At 45.8% G+C, this 15,042-nt stretch overlaps 1 protein-coding gene across 1 annotated transcript in view; it reads right to left on the bottom strand.

Moving 5' to 3' along the window:
* The window catches only part of LOC106595488 (serine/threonine-protein kinase WNK1), a 163,052-nt gene that overhangs the window by 12,709 nt on the left and 135,301 nt on the right, over nucleotides 1-15,042 (bottom strand). The window contains 8 exon segments of the mRNA XM_045711886.1: nucleotides 3,577-3,721; nucleotides 3,723-3,793; nucleotides 4,981-5,186; nucleotides 8,733-9,022; nucleotides 9,207-9,228; nucleotides 9,446-9,516; nucleotides 9,971-10,057; nucleotides 14,712-14,718. Coding sequence (XP_045567842.1) covers nucleotides 3,577-3,721; nucleotides 3,723-3,793; nucleotides 4,981-5,186; nucleotides 8,733-9,022; nucleotides 9,207-9,228; nucleotides 9,446-9,516; nucleotides 9,971-10,057; nucleotides 14,712-14,718 — 899 coding nt within the window.

Here is a 15,042-nt window from a genome sequence, read left to right on the forward strand (position 1 = left end):
TTACTAAAGGGTAATAATGTAGTACAGATCACAACTATTAGTAAAGGGTAGTACTGTAGTACAGACCATAACTATTACTAAAGGGTAATACTGTAGTACAGACCATAACTACTACTAAAAGGTAGTAGTACAGACCATAACTAAAGGGTAGTACTGTAGTACAGACCATAACTATTACTAAAGGGTAGTAGTACAGACCATAACTATAACTACAGGGTAGTAGTACAGACCACAACTATTACTAAAGGGTAATAGTGTAGTACAGACCATAACTATTACTAAAGGGTAGTAGTACAGACCATAACTATTACTAAAGGGTAGTAGTACAGACCATAACTATTACTAAAGGGTAGTACTGTAGTACAGACCATAACTATTACTAAAGGGTAGTACTGTAGTACAGACCAGATTAACATTCCAATCATTCAAGAACTTCAAAAGTATAGCCTGAACCGTTTAAATCAGGGTGATTATTAGCTGGATGAAGAAACGTTAGACATGATAATATTATGATTAGATGTTGACCTGAGTGGAGAGTATGGGACCGTAGTGGAAATGGATCAGTGTGGAGGACCAAGTGGCAAATATTACACCTTGGTATTATACATAAATATCTATCACATTGTAGAACAGTTCTCTCCAGCCCTGTTCCTAGAGAGCTACTCTCCTGTAGGTTTTCACTCCAACCATAATCTAACATCTGATTCTAACAATTAGCTGGTTGAGAAGATGCATCGGGTTAGTTCCAAGTGGGATTGGGGCGAAAACTCAGGAACAGGGTCGGAGAGCCCTGTTCTAGACTGTACCGGTCTTATAGCTCAACATGCTTTACGGAGCCATTACTGTTGCTATAGGTGATAATAATCAACATGGTTTATAGACTGGGTCAGATGTTTAAGGCTCTGCCTCCACACTGTATGTCTGTGGTTATAAACTACATGACTTTAATGCACGAGGATGGGAATGTACAGTCGTGGCCAAAAGTTTTAAGAATGACACAAATATTAATTTCCACAAAGTTTGCTGCTTCAGTGTCTTTAGATATTTTTGTCAGATGTTACTATGGAATACTGAAGTATAATTACAAGCATTTCATAAGTGTCAAAGGCTTTTATTGACAATTACATGAAGTTGATGCAAAGAGTCAATATTTACAGTGTTGACCCTTCTTTTTCAAGACCTCTGCAATCCGCCCTGGCATGCTGTCAATTAACTTCTGGGCCACATCCTGACTGATGGCAGCCCATTCTTGCATAATCAATGCTTGGAGTTTGTCAGAATTTGTGGGTTTTTGTTTGCCCACCCCCCTCTTGAGAATTGACCACAACTTCTCAATGGGATTAAGGTTTGGGGAGTTTCCTGGCCATGGACCCAAAATATCGATGTTTTGTTCCCCGAGCCACTTAGTTATCACTTTTGCCTTATGGCAAGGTGCTCCATCATGCTGGAAAAGGCATTGTTCATCACCAAACTGTTCCTGGATGGTTGGGAGAAGTTGCTCTCGGAGGATGTGTTGGTACCATTCTTTATTCATGGCTGTGTTCTTAGGCAAAATTGTGAGTGAGCCCACTCCCTTGGCTGAGAAGCAACCCCACACATGAATTGGTCTCAGGAGGCTTTACTGTTGGCATGACAAAGGACTGATGGTAGCGCTCACCCTGTCTTCTCCGGACAAGCTTTTTTCCCGATGCCCCAAACAATCATAAAGGGGATATCAGAGAAAATGACTTTACCCCAGTCCTCAGCAGTCCAATCCCTGTACCTTTTGTAGAATATCAGTCTGTCCCTGATGTTTTTCCTGGAGAGAAGTGGCTTCTTTGCTGCCCTTCTTGACACCAGGCCATCCTCCAAAAGTCTTCGCCTCACTGTGCGTGCAGATGGACTCACACATGCCTGCTGCCATTCCTGAGCAAGCTCTGTACTGGTGGTGCCCCGATCCTGCAGCTGAATCAACTTTAGGAGACGGTCCTGGCGCTTTGCTGGACTTTCTTGGTCGCCCTGAAGCCTTCTTCACAACAATTGTACCGCTCTCCTTGAAGTTCTTGATGATCCCATAAATGGTTGATTTAGGTGCAATCTTACTGGCAGCAATATCCTTGCCTGTGAAGCCCTTTTTGTGCAAAGCAATGAAGACTGCACGCGTTTCCTTGCAGGTAACCATGTTGCTGACAGAGGAAGAACAATGATTCCAAGCACCACCCTCCTTTTGAAGCTTCCAGTCTGTTATTCGAACTCAAATCAGCATGACAGAGTGATCTCCAGCCTTGACCTCGTCAACACTCACACCTGTGTTAACGAGAGAATCCCTGACATGATGTCAGCTGGTCCTTTTGTGGCAGGGCTGAAATGCAGTGGAAATGTTTTTGGGGGATTCAGTTCATTTGCATGGCAAAGAGGGACTTTGCAATTAATTGCAATTCATCTGATAACTCTTCATAACATTCTGGAGTATATGCAAATTTCCATCATACAAACTGAGGCAGCAGACTTTGTGAAAATTAATATTGGTGTCATTCTCAAAACTTTTGGCCACGACTGTAGAGAATGCCATTAGATACATGTATCCATTCATCTATGTGATGATGCCTCATCAGTGGTCATTGAGTCATTGATCTACAATTATCTATAAATGAGGCCAATTTTTTAAAAAGGCTAAAATGCCAGAAAGGAGAAAAGGCTCCCAATCGGAAGACAAGAGATAAATCACATGACAGGAAGTAGGAAGTGAAGGAGAAAGAAGACAAAGGAAGAGGAAGAAGCGTTACACACAAAGAGCCAAGCAGGGCGTACTCAGAAAACGGGTCCTTCTGCCACCACCTGGTTTGATGGTCACTCTCTCCCGACCCACAGCTGAACGTTACACAGCCTGTGGTACAAAAAGAGAGGGGGAGAGAAAGAGAGAGGGAGAAAGAGAGAGAGGAGGGGTATATCGAGATAGAAAGAGGAGAGAGGGAGAGAGAAAAAGAGGTACACATACACACAGTAAGAATGGAACAGTAAGTACACTGAGGAACAGAGAGGGAGATGGAGAGAATGGAGAGGGATGGAGGAGGAAGGATAGAGCTGCACTGGGAGCAATAGCACCCCCTGTAGCGTGGGAGGAATAGGAGTGGCCCCACCAAGACAGAAATGGAGCTTCCACTGAGTGTGGTGGTGGGGTGGGGGAGGGTGGTGGTATGGGGTGGGGGTATGGGGTGGTGGTATGGGGTGGTGGTATGGGGGTGGTGGTATGGGGTGGGGTGGTGGTATGGGGTGGGGGTGGTGGTATGGGGTGGGGGTGGTGGTATGGGGTGGGGGTGGTATGGGGTGGTGGTATGGGGTGGTGGTGGTATGGGGGTGGTGGTATGTGGGGGTGGTGGTATGGGGGTGGTGGTAGTGGGGTGGTGGTATTGGGGGTGGTGGTATTGGGGGTGGTGGTATGGGGTGGGGGGAGGGGTGGTGGTGGTATGGGGTGTTAGTGGAAGATTAACTTTTCCTCAACAGGCAAATGAGGCCTACTAGAGGCAGATGGAAGGACGAATGGGACGGAGGGATGAGAGCCAAGGCCTAGGCAGCTGGGCGCCGTGTGGGGCCTACCTTGGGTGGGGGCACAGAGACTGGGCACGGACAGCGTAGCTTCGCTGGTGTAGGCAGAGCACAGGTTCTCACTGGAGGGGCCGAGATGCTTGAGGGGCCGGGGTCGGCTCCCTGAGGCAGGGTGGAGGTTGGGGTCGGGGGAGGCCCACAGGGGCCAGGAGGAGAGCCTGGTAGGGTGGGTACACTGAGGGGGCGCTCTGTGCAGATAAAGTGCTGCCTGAAGTTGACACACACAGACACCATACACACAGAGGAGGAGAACAGGGGAGGGAGGACGACAGGTCAGGGGAACAGCCTCCAAAAGTGCAGACACGCATACAGTGACTCTCACACATAGTGTAGGTAGGTAGGTAGGGTGCAGAGTGCTGGGTTACATCATAAACAATACAGCTAGTTCACTGTATGGTTTAAAAGTGAAGGAAGGAGAGAAGAGAAGATTGGTTTGCCACAAGTAGTCCTGTGAAGAAGAGAAAGCGAGTACAGTAACAAAGTCCCTACTGTAACACACTGGCTCTGCCAATACCCTCTACTGAGGAGGACCACAGGTTAGAGGTCAGGACCTGTCTATAGTGGCTCTAACAAAGATCGTGGATAAATGAAGATCGCTTATTCCGTCCGTTTACCATTGAAAGAAAATATATATCTCCCATAGACACCAATGCGATAGCAGTTGGGTCTGGTCTACTAAGTTGACTTCAATTGAACCAGAAAAAAAACAGAGTGGGGTGTCTCACTTCCTTTTCCATCTCTGGCTCTAACACACTTAAGGTCAAGAGGTTAGAGGTCAAGGGCTGCAGGGGGCTCTTGCTGATAAGACCAGTTCAGACAGAGGTCAGGGGTTAGTAGCACCTGGCTGCAGGGGCTCTTGCTGATATGACCAGTTCAGACAGAGGTCAGGGTTAGTAGCACCTGGCTGCAGGGGGCTCTTGCTGATAAGACCAGTTCAGACAGAGGTCAGGGGTTAGTAGCACCTGGCTGCAGGGGCTCTTGCTGATATGACCAGTTCAGACAGAGGTCAGGGGTTAGTAGCACCTGGCTGCAGGGGGCTCTTGCTGATAAGACCAGTTCAGACAGAGGTCAGGGGTTAGTAGCACCTGGCTGCAGGGGGCTCTTGCTGATAAGACCAGTTCAGACAGAGGTCAGGGGTTAGTAGCACCTGGCTGCAGGGGGCTCTTGCTGATATGACCAGTTCAGACAGAGGTCAGGGGTTAGTAGTACCTGGCTGCAGGGGGCTCTTGCTGATAAGACCAGTTCAGACAGAGGTCAGGGGTTAGTAGTACCTGGCTGCAGGGGGCTCTTGCTGATATGACCAGTTCAGACAGAGGTCAGGGGTTAGTAGCACCTGGCTGCAGGGGGCTCTTGCTGATATGACCAGTTCAGACAGAGGTCAGGGGTTAGTAGTACCTGGCTGCAGGGGGCTCTTGCTGCCCTGGGAGGAGCTACAGCGGCTGGACTTGCTGCTCTTGCTTTTGGTGGGTCGTCTCCTGCGACCGGCCAGGGCTACAGCTGGAGGGACCACCACGGCTGGAGGCACCTTGCCCAGCCTGGCGAACAGGGAGTCAATCTCATCCTTCTGCTTGGTGTGCAGGGCCTGGATCTCCTTCATGTGCCTGGAGAGGAGAGGAGATGAGAGGGAGCTGAATAGACAGCATATCAACCAAAAATATTCCCCAAATCCAATCAGTCTAATATCACAGGAACATTTCAGGTGAAGATAGACATCTGGGGGTTTTAGGAATGGAAACATATGCACTTAAATGTGACAATTCAAGAAGGGATTTTTTGGAACAGCAAACAGGAACATGTCAGTTGAGCAGAAGAGAGGAGAGAGAAACAGGGTTAACCTACTAAAGCAGAAGAGAGAGAAACAGGGTTAACCTACTAAAGCAGAGGAGAGGAGAGAGAAACAGGGTAAACCTACTAAAGCAGAGGAGAGAGAAACAGGGTAAACCTACTAAAGCAGAAGGAGAGAGAAACAGGGTAAACCTACTAAAGCAGAAGAGGAGAGAGAAACAGGGTAAACCTACTAAAGCAGAAGAGAGGAGAGAGAAACAGGGTAAACCTACTAAAGCGGAGAGGTTAGAGAAACAGGGTAAACCTACTAAAGCAGGAGAGGAGAGAGAAACAGGGTAAACCTACTAAAGCAGAGGAGAGAGAAACAGGGTAAACCTACTAAAGCAGAAGAGAGAGAAACAGGGTAAACCTACTAAAGCAGAAGAGAGAGAAACAGGGTAAACCTACTAAAGCAGAAGAGAGAGAAACAGGGTAAACCTACTAAAGCAGAAGAGAGGAGAGAGAAACAGGGTAAACCTACTAAAGCAGAAGAGAGGAGAGAGAAACAGGGTAAACCTACTAAAGCAGAAGAGAGAGAAACAGGGTAAACCTACTAAAGCAGAAGGAGAGAGAAACAGGGTAAACCTACTAAAGCAGAAAGAGAGAGAGAAACAGGGTAAACCTACTAAAGCAGAGAGAGAGAGAAACAGGGTAAACCTACTAAAGCAGAAGAGGAGAGAGAAACAGGGTAAACCTACTAAAGCAGAAGAGAGGAGAGAGAAACAGGGTAAACCTACTAAAGCAGAAGAGAGAGAGAAACAGGGTAAACCTACTAAAGCAGAAGAGAGAGAAACAGGGTAAACCTACTAAAGCAGAGGAGAGAGAAACAGGGTAAACCTACTAAAGCAGAAGAGAGAGAAACAGGGTAAACCTACTAAAGCAGAAGAGAGGAGAGAGAAACAGGGTAAACCTACTAAAGCAGAAGAGAGGAGAGAGAAACAGGGTAAACCTACTAAAGCAGAAGAGAGGAGAGAGAAACAGGGTAAACCTACTAAAGCAGAAGAGAGGAGAGAAACAGGGTAAACCTACTAAAGCAGAAAGAGAGAGAAACAGGGTAAACCTACTAAAGCAGAGAAGGAGAGAGAAACAGGGTAAACCTACTAAAGCAGAAGAGGAGAGAGAAACAGGGTAAACCTACTAAAGCAGAAGAGAGGAGAGAGAAACAGGGTAAACCTACTAAAGCAGAAAGGAGAGAGAAACAGGGTAAACCTACTAAAGCAGAAGAGAGAGAAACAGGGTAAACCTACTAAAGCAGAGAGAGAGAGAAACAGGGTAAACCTACTAAAGCAGAGGAGAGAGAAACAGGGTAAACCTACTAAAGCAGAAGAGAGAGAGAGAAACAGGGTAAACCTACTAAAGCAGAGAGAGAGAGAAACAGGGTAAACCTACTAAAGCAGAAGAGAGAGAAACAGGGTAAACCTACTAAAGCAGAAGAGAGAGAGAAACAGGGTAAACCTACTAAAGCAGAAGAGAGAGAAACAGGGTAAACCTACTAAAGCAGAAGAGAGAGAAACAGGGTAAACCTACTAAAGCAGAAGAGAGGAGAGAGAAACAGGGTAAACCTACTAAAGCAGAAGAGAGAGAAACAGGGTAAACCTACTAAAGCAGAAAGAGGAGAGAGAAACAGGGTAAACCTACTAAAGCAGAAGAGAGAGAAACAGGGTAAACCTACTAAAGCAGAAGAGAGAGAAACAGGGTAAACCTACTAAAGCAGAAGAGAGAGAAACAGGGTAAACCTACTAAAGCAGAAGAGAGGAGAGAGAAACAGGGTAAACCTACTAAAGCAGAAGAGAGAGAAACAGGGTAAACCTACTAAAGCAGAAGAGAGGAGAGAGAAACAGGGTAAACCTACTAAAGCAGAAGAGAGAGAAACAGGGTAAACCTACTAAAGCAGAAGAGAGAGAGAAACAGGGTAAACCTACTAAAGCAGAAGAGAGGAGAGAGAAACAGGGTAAACCTACTAAAGCAGAAGAGAGGAGAGAGAAACAGGGTAAACCTACTAAAGCAGAAGAGAGAGAGAGAAACAGGGTAAACCTACTAAAGCAGAAAGGAGAGAGAAACAGGGTAAACCTACTAAAGCAGAAGAGAGAGAAACAGGGTAAACCTACTAAAGCAGAAGAGAGGAGAGAGAAACAGGGTAAACCTACTAAAGCAGAAAGAGAGAGAGAAACAGGGTAAACCTACTAAAGCAGAAGAGAGAGAAACAGGGTAAACCTACTAAAGCAGAAGGAGAGAGAAACAGGGTAAACCTACTAAAGCAGAAGAGAGAGAAACAGGGTAAACCTACTAAAGCAGAGGAGAGAGAAACAGGGTAAACCTACTAAAGCAGAAGAGAGAGAAACAGGGTAAACCTACTAAAGCAGAAGAGAGAGAAACAGGGTAAACCTACTAAAGCAGAGAGAGAGAAACAGGGTAAACCTACTAAAGCAGAAGAGAGAGAGAAACAGGGTAAACCTACTAAAGCAGAAGAGAGGAGAGAGAAACAGGGTAAACCTACTAAAGCAGAAGAGAGGAGAGAGAAACAGGGTTAACCTACTAAAGCAGAAGAGAGAGAAACAGGGTAAACCTACTAAAGCAGAAGGAGAGAGAAACAGGGTAAACCTACTAAAGCAGAAGAGAGAGAAACAGGGTAAACCTACTAAAGCAGAGGAGAGAGAAACAGGGTAAACCTACTAAAGCAGAGGAGAGAGAAACAGGGTAAACCTACTAAAGCAGAGGAGAGAGAAACAGGGTAAACCTACTAAAGCAGAAGAGAGAGAAACAGGGTAAACCTACTAAAGCAGAAGAGAGAGAAACAGGGTAAACCTACTAAAGCAGAAGAGAGAGAAACAGGGTAAACCTACTAAAGCAGAAAGGAGAGAGAAACAGGGTAAACCTACTAAAGCAGAAAGAGAGAGAAACAGGGTAAACCTACTAAAGCAGAAGAGAGAGAAACAGGGTAAACCTACTAAAGCAGAAGAGAGAGAAACAGGGTAAACCTACTAAAGCAGAAGAGAGAGAAACAGGGTAAACCTACTAAAGCAGAAGAGAGAGAAACAGGGTAAACCTACTAAAGCAGAAGAGAGGAGAGAGAAACAGGGTAAACCTACTAAAGCAGAAGAGAGGAGAGAGAAACAGGGTTAACCTACTAAAGCAGAAGAGAGGAGAGAGAAACAGGGTAAACCTACTAAAGCAGAAGAGAGGAGAGAGAAACAGGGTAAACCTACTAAAGCAGAAGAGAGGAGAGAGAAACAGGGTAAACCTACTAAAGCAGAAGAGAGGAGAGAGAAACAGGGTAAACCTACTAAAGCAGAAGAGAGGAGAGAGAAACAGGGTAAACCTACTTTTCCCGTAACCGGTTGACCTCCCTCTTCAAGTCCTCGTCCTCAAACTCCGAGTCGTTATCAGAGCTCATGTAGGAGTTGTTGAGGCTGGGCAGGGAGCTCTGTTTGTCCTCTGGGCTGAAGAGCATGGTGGCCGAGCCAGGATCAGTACTAGGCCCGTTAGCCTGGGAAGCGGGTGGCTGCTCGAACACAGCCTCGGCTGCCTCATCCTGGGCTCGGCTCACTGAGAAGCGGCCCACCCTGGCATCCGGTGCGTTGGTGGTGACCTGGAAGCGGCCAACGGTGGTGGGCTGAGGGGAGGCGGTCCGGTGGGGGAGGGAGGGCAGGCCGTCCACAACATCTCCCCACCAGTCTTACCGCCACGCAGAGGGGAGGAGATATTGTGCAGTGTGTTCTCCGGGCTGGAGAGAGAGGAGGAGGAAGAGGAGGTGGAGGAGGATTTTGTGGGGCTCCCTCCCTCGATTTTGTGGGGACCCTGGTCTGCAGCCACAGAGACCTTGGGAGGGGGACAAGTGATAGAGATTATGAAAAGACAGAATTTAAAAAGGCCCAGATCAGCCATAAGGACCATCACTACAATCATAGGAAACTATTCTGAAGAGAGATGGATGAAGAAACAGAGAGACTGCAGACTATGACCACCATGCAGACAGCGCTGGAATATTCCAAATCAGGTAAATAGAGCTGGAAAAGGTACAGGTAGAATTCCATACCTGGAATCGTCCCAGTTGGAATCCTCCAGCAATAGGCGTCGTGATTGGTTCCCCTTCCAGCGAGAAAGGCACTGAAACGACCAATGAGACATCATCACGTTACAATGCAACAGTCGGCAAAACATCCTAAAAGAAAAGGAGACACACTAACAGGTAGTACGACCATTTCAAAATGGAGTAAGGATAGATGTTGAAGTACACACCTGGCTGGCCACCTGCAGGCATCCCAGTGAGGGAGGACTATGGTACAGGGGGGAGAACACAGTGTGACTGTCCTGTCTAGAGTCACACCAACAAACATTCCACATACCACCACATGAGCTGTACAGGAGCATGACAGTGATAGCAGTATTAGACAGAGCAGAATAATAACAATAACGACTACAAAACACAGATTAGAAGAAATAGTATTCATTTACTTTTCAAGGTCAAAAACGTAAAAGTTAATCTGACATTTCAACAACTAATAAATACATTGTAATTCCTCCAGGCCTGAAGGGGCATGTGTGTGTGTGGTTATGGTACCTGTGTGGTGACACAGCTGACAGAGACAGTCTCTGGGCTCAGGGCCCTTCTCAGCTGGGCATCCAGGTCTTCCAGAGGCTGCTGGGACTAGTGGGCAACAACAAGCCGTTTATAGATGTTAGTCAAACTGACAGCAACACATCCTAACACGGTAACACACTCAGAACACATCAAACTAATTGGTCGCTAGACATGAATTGGTGTTGAATTTCATCTGGCAAATTGTTATGATTTCTGTGAATCACAGCAAAAGTGTATCTTACATTTGAAAGACAGAAAGATTTAGGTAAAATCCTTGACTGGGTTTTATTTAGTCAAAAACTGGCTTCCAGGTGAAGTTCAAAATCAATATATTAAAGGGACATTTCCTTTCTCAACTTCATATTCCTCATCTCCAGCACCACCCCAACATGGCACATTTCTGGAGTCAGAAAGATCGTTTCCAGTGACATCAACCAATTAGTACACACAATTGGCAATACTTCCTCATAATTGGTTAAAAATCACATGATGCACACCAATGATGTCACTGGAAACATTTATCTTCCTACAAAAAATAGAAACGTGACATTTTTACATATGTTGATGGTGGGGTGGTGCTGGAGATGATGAATATGAAGCTGAAAATGTTACAAATATCCCTTTAAAGAATTTCACATCAGAATCATTAGAGCCACAGGAGGCAGATGCAGTCGCTTTCTCAAGATCAAATCACCCAGACCAGAGCAGAGAGCTTTGAACGGAAAATTACACATCATCCTTACAGATGAAAGAAAATAATGAACCCTCTTCCTTACAAAGAACAATGCTCTGGTTTGCTTGGTTTGTTCTATTTTTAGATGTGAACGTTCACGCTGTGGACAACACTGTCTGACTGGCTATAAACTAAACTGTAATCTCCACTAGCCTGGGGAGCCTAGCCTGTCTTCTCGTCTTTCCTATTTATTCCCTAGTTGATTTAGTTTATGAAAGAATGCGCTGTGGGAGAGAAACACTCTGTCTGGATGGAATACTTTGCTTGGCAAGTCTTCTCTTTCTTCGTGGAAGAAAACTATTAAAATATTGTGCTGACAAAAACCACTATGACAAATGAAGATGAGTGATGTTGATCCACCCCAGCCTCCCTAACGGGTCTGTCTGGAGAAAGACAGAGGGAGAGAGGGAAGAGAGGGGGAAGAGAGAGAGAGAGGAAGCAGAAAGACAGAGGGAGGAGAGAGAGAGAGAGAGAGAGGAAGCAGAAAGACAGAGGGAGGAGAGAGAGAGAGAGAGAGAGAGAGAGGAAGCAGAAAGACAGAGGGAGGAGAGAGAGAGAGAGAGGAAGCAGAAAGACAGAGGGAGGAGAGAGAGAGAGGAAGCAGAAAGACAGAGGGAGGAGAGAGAGAGAGAGGAAGCAGAAAGACAGAGGGAGGAGAGAGAGAGAGAGAGAAGCAGAAAGACAGAGGGAGGAGAGAGAGAGAGAGAGAGAGAAAGACAGAGAGGAGGAGAGAGAGAGAGAAAGCAGAAAGACAGAGAGAGAGAGAGAGAGAGAGAGAAAGCAGAGAGAGAGAGAGAGAGAGAGAGAGAAAGCAGGAGAGAGAGAGAGAGAGAGAGAAAGCAGGAGGAGAGAGAGAGAGAGAGAGAGAAGCAGGAGGAGAGAGAGAGAGAGAGAGAGAAGCAGGAGGAGAGAGAGAGAGAGAGAGAGAGGAGGAGAGAGAGAGAGAGAGAGAGAGAGAGAGAGAGAGAGAGAGAGAGAGGGAGAGAGAGAGAGAGAGAGAGAGAGAGAGAGAGAGAGAGAGAGCAGAAAGACAGAGGGAGGAGAGAGAGAGAGAGAGAGAGAGAGAGAGAGAGAGAGAGAGAGAGAGAGAGAGAGAGAGAGAGAGAGAGAGAGAGAGAGAGAGAGAGAGAGAGCAGAGAGAGAGAGAGAGAGAGAGAGAGAGAGAGAGAGAGAGAGAGAGAGAGAGAGAGAGAGAGAGAGGAGAGAGAGAGAGAGAGAGAGAGAGAGAGAGGAAGCAGAAAGACAGAGAGAGAGAGAGAGAGAGAGAGGAAGCAGAAAGACAGAGGGAGGAGAGAGAGAGAGAGAGAGAGAGAAGCAGAAAGACAGAGGGAGGAGAGAGAGAGAGAGAGAGGAAGCAGAAAGACAGAGGGAGGAGAGAGAGAGAGAAGGGAAGCAGAAAGACAGAGGGAGGAGAGAGAGAGAGAAAGCAGAAAGACAGAGGGAGGAGAGAGAGAGAGAAAGCAGAAAGACAGAGGGAGGAGAGAGAGAGGAATGAGAAAGACAGGGAGAGAGAGGAAGGAGAAAGAGGGGGGGGGGTGAGAGAGAGTCAAAGAAAGAATGGGATAGAGGTGCAGGAGAAAGAGAGAGACAAGAGACACATACTTCGACAGAGCGAGAGAGAGAGAATCAGATAAAACAGAGGAGAATAATGAGAGTCACAGGTCATCATGCTGCTCCTCCAACACAGAGATGTCTTCTTCAGACACTGAACAGATTGAGCCTGATCTGATCTTCATGCTTCGCTACTTTTTACACAGAAGACAAATAAAGATGGGAGGAGGGAGATGAAGGGATGAAAGAGAGAGAGAGAAGTACAGATGGATGGAGGGATCTTAACATCACTTAGGGGAGAAAGAGAGAGACGGGGGGTGCAGATAGAGGGATGGATGGAGGATCAAAATGGCAGTCAGGAGAAAGAGGGAAAGGCACCTGAGTTAGACAGGGTCCTGGGAAGGGTGCCATGTGGTCTGAGGGAGGAGGGGGGCCAGCCTGAGCCTGATCTGAGCCCACAGGCAACACCTAATAAACAGAGGGATGAAGAGAGGGATGAAACAGAGAGAAGGCACTTTATCATAGATGAGAGATAGGAAAACATAATGCACTGCAGCCACATGCAGCTGGAAGGCCAGGGGATTCTACCTGCAGCTCTAACACTGACTGGGACTATGGACATTAGACAATAAACAAAGACTGTAGTGTTACTTAAACAATAAGGTCCGAGGAGGTGTGGTATATGGCCAATATAGCAAGCCTAAGGACTATTCTTAAGCATGACACAATGTGGAGTGCCTGGATACAGCCGTTAGCCGTGGTATATTGGCTATATAGCACCTTTGGGCTCCTGAGTGGTGCAGCGGTTTAAGGCACTGCCTCTCAGTGCTTGAGGCGTCACTACAGACACCCTGGTTCGATTCCAGGCTGTACCACAACTGGTCGTGATTGGGAGTCTCATAGGGTGGTGCACAATTGGCCCAGCGTGGTCCGGGTCTGGCCGGTGTAGGCCGTCATTGTAAATAAGAATGAAAAGGTTCAATAAATACTACTATACCACGAACCTCCGGGGTGCCTAACTGCTATTATAAACTGGGTGGGTCGAGCCCTGAATGCTGATTGGCTGACTGCCATGGTATATCAGACTGTATACCACGGGTATGACAAAACATTTCTTTTCACTCCTCTAATTCCGTTGGTAAGTGGTTTATAATAGCAATAAGGCACCCCGGGGGTTATGACGGCTAAGGGCTGTGTCCAGCTACTGTGAGTGGCGCTGTGCCTAAGAACAGCCCTTAGCTGTGGTATATTTATTGGCCATATACCACACCCCCTCGTGCCTTATTGCTATTATAAACTGGTTACCAACATAAATATAACAGTAAACAAGTAGTATTGCATCATACCTGTGGTACTGTACATTGTCTGGTATACCACAACTTTAGGCCAATCAGCATCCAGGAGCCAAATTACCCGGTTCATAATATGGCTTCTCGATTTTTTGTTGTTGTACCTTTATTTAACTAGGCAAGTCAGTTAAGAGCAAATTCTTATTTACAATGACTGCCTACACCGGTCAAACCCGCTGTGCACCGCCCTATGGGAGTCCGGTCGTGATACAGCCTGGATTCTAACCAGGGTGTCTGTAGTGACGCCTCAGGCACTGAGATGCAGTGACTTAGACCGCTGCATCACTCAGGAACCCCAGGCCAGACATCTACCAGTACTCAGGTCAGACATCTACCAGTACTAAGGTAGATTACCAGTACTCAAGGTCAGACATCTACCAGTACTCAAGGTCAGACATCTACCATTACTCAAGGTCAGACATCTACTTGCAAAGTAGATAAAATGCCAGATGCGGTAGTCGTGTATTACTTTGTAGTAACCATTAACATATCCCATCTAGAAGCCATTAACCATTAACATATCCCATCTAGAAGCTGTTAACCATTAACATATCCCATCTAGAAGCCATTAACTATTAACATATCCCATCTAGAAGCTGTTAACTATTAACATATCCCATCTAGAAGCTGTTAACCATTAACATATCTCATCTAGAAGCTGTTAACCATTAACTTATCCCATCTAGAAGCCATTAACTATTAACATATCCCATCTAGAAGCTGTTAACCATTAACATATCCCATCTAGAAGCTGTTAACCATTAACATATCCCATCTAGAAGCTGTTAACCATTAACATATCTCATCTAGAAGCTGTTAAGCATTAACATATCTCATCTAGAAGCTGTTAACCATTAACATATCTCATCTAGAAGCTGTTAACTATTAACATATCTCATCTAGAAGCTGTTAACCATTAACATATCCCATCTAGAAGCTGTTAACTATTAACATATCCCATCTAGAAGCTGTTAACCATTAACATATCTCATCTAGAAGCTGTTAACCATTAACATATCCCATCTAGAAGCAGTGTTTGACACCATAACTACAGTGGAGGGGTTTTATCAACTATATGGTGTGCTACCTGATATCTAGGGGGGATGGACACAGCGTAGAATAGAGTTGTTGGCATGCAACAAAAAGCACAGCAAATGTTCATTCAACAAAATGTTAGGAGACAAAAGCAGTTGATCAAGGAGGTTAACAGGCTGTTAAAGGTGGAGTTGGCACAATCACATGTCAATCATTTGATTTGATTTATTTAACCTTTATTTAACTAGGCAATAACTGTGTATGTCAACTATGTAATAATGATGTATAATTCTCCAAAAGATTACAAATACAAAATTACACAAACTTACCTTACACAGAGGTGTCATAAAAATCTTAAATGGTTGTTAACATACTGTATGTGT

This window comes from Salmo salar, unplaced genomic scaffold, assembly GCF_905237065.1.
Source record: "Salmo salar unplaced genomic scaffold, Ssal_v3.1, whole genome shotgun sequence".
NCBI lineage: Eukaryota > Metazoa > Chordata > Actinopteri > Salmoniformes > Salmonidae > Salmo > Salmo salar.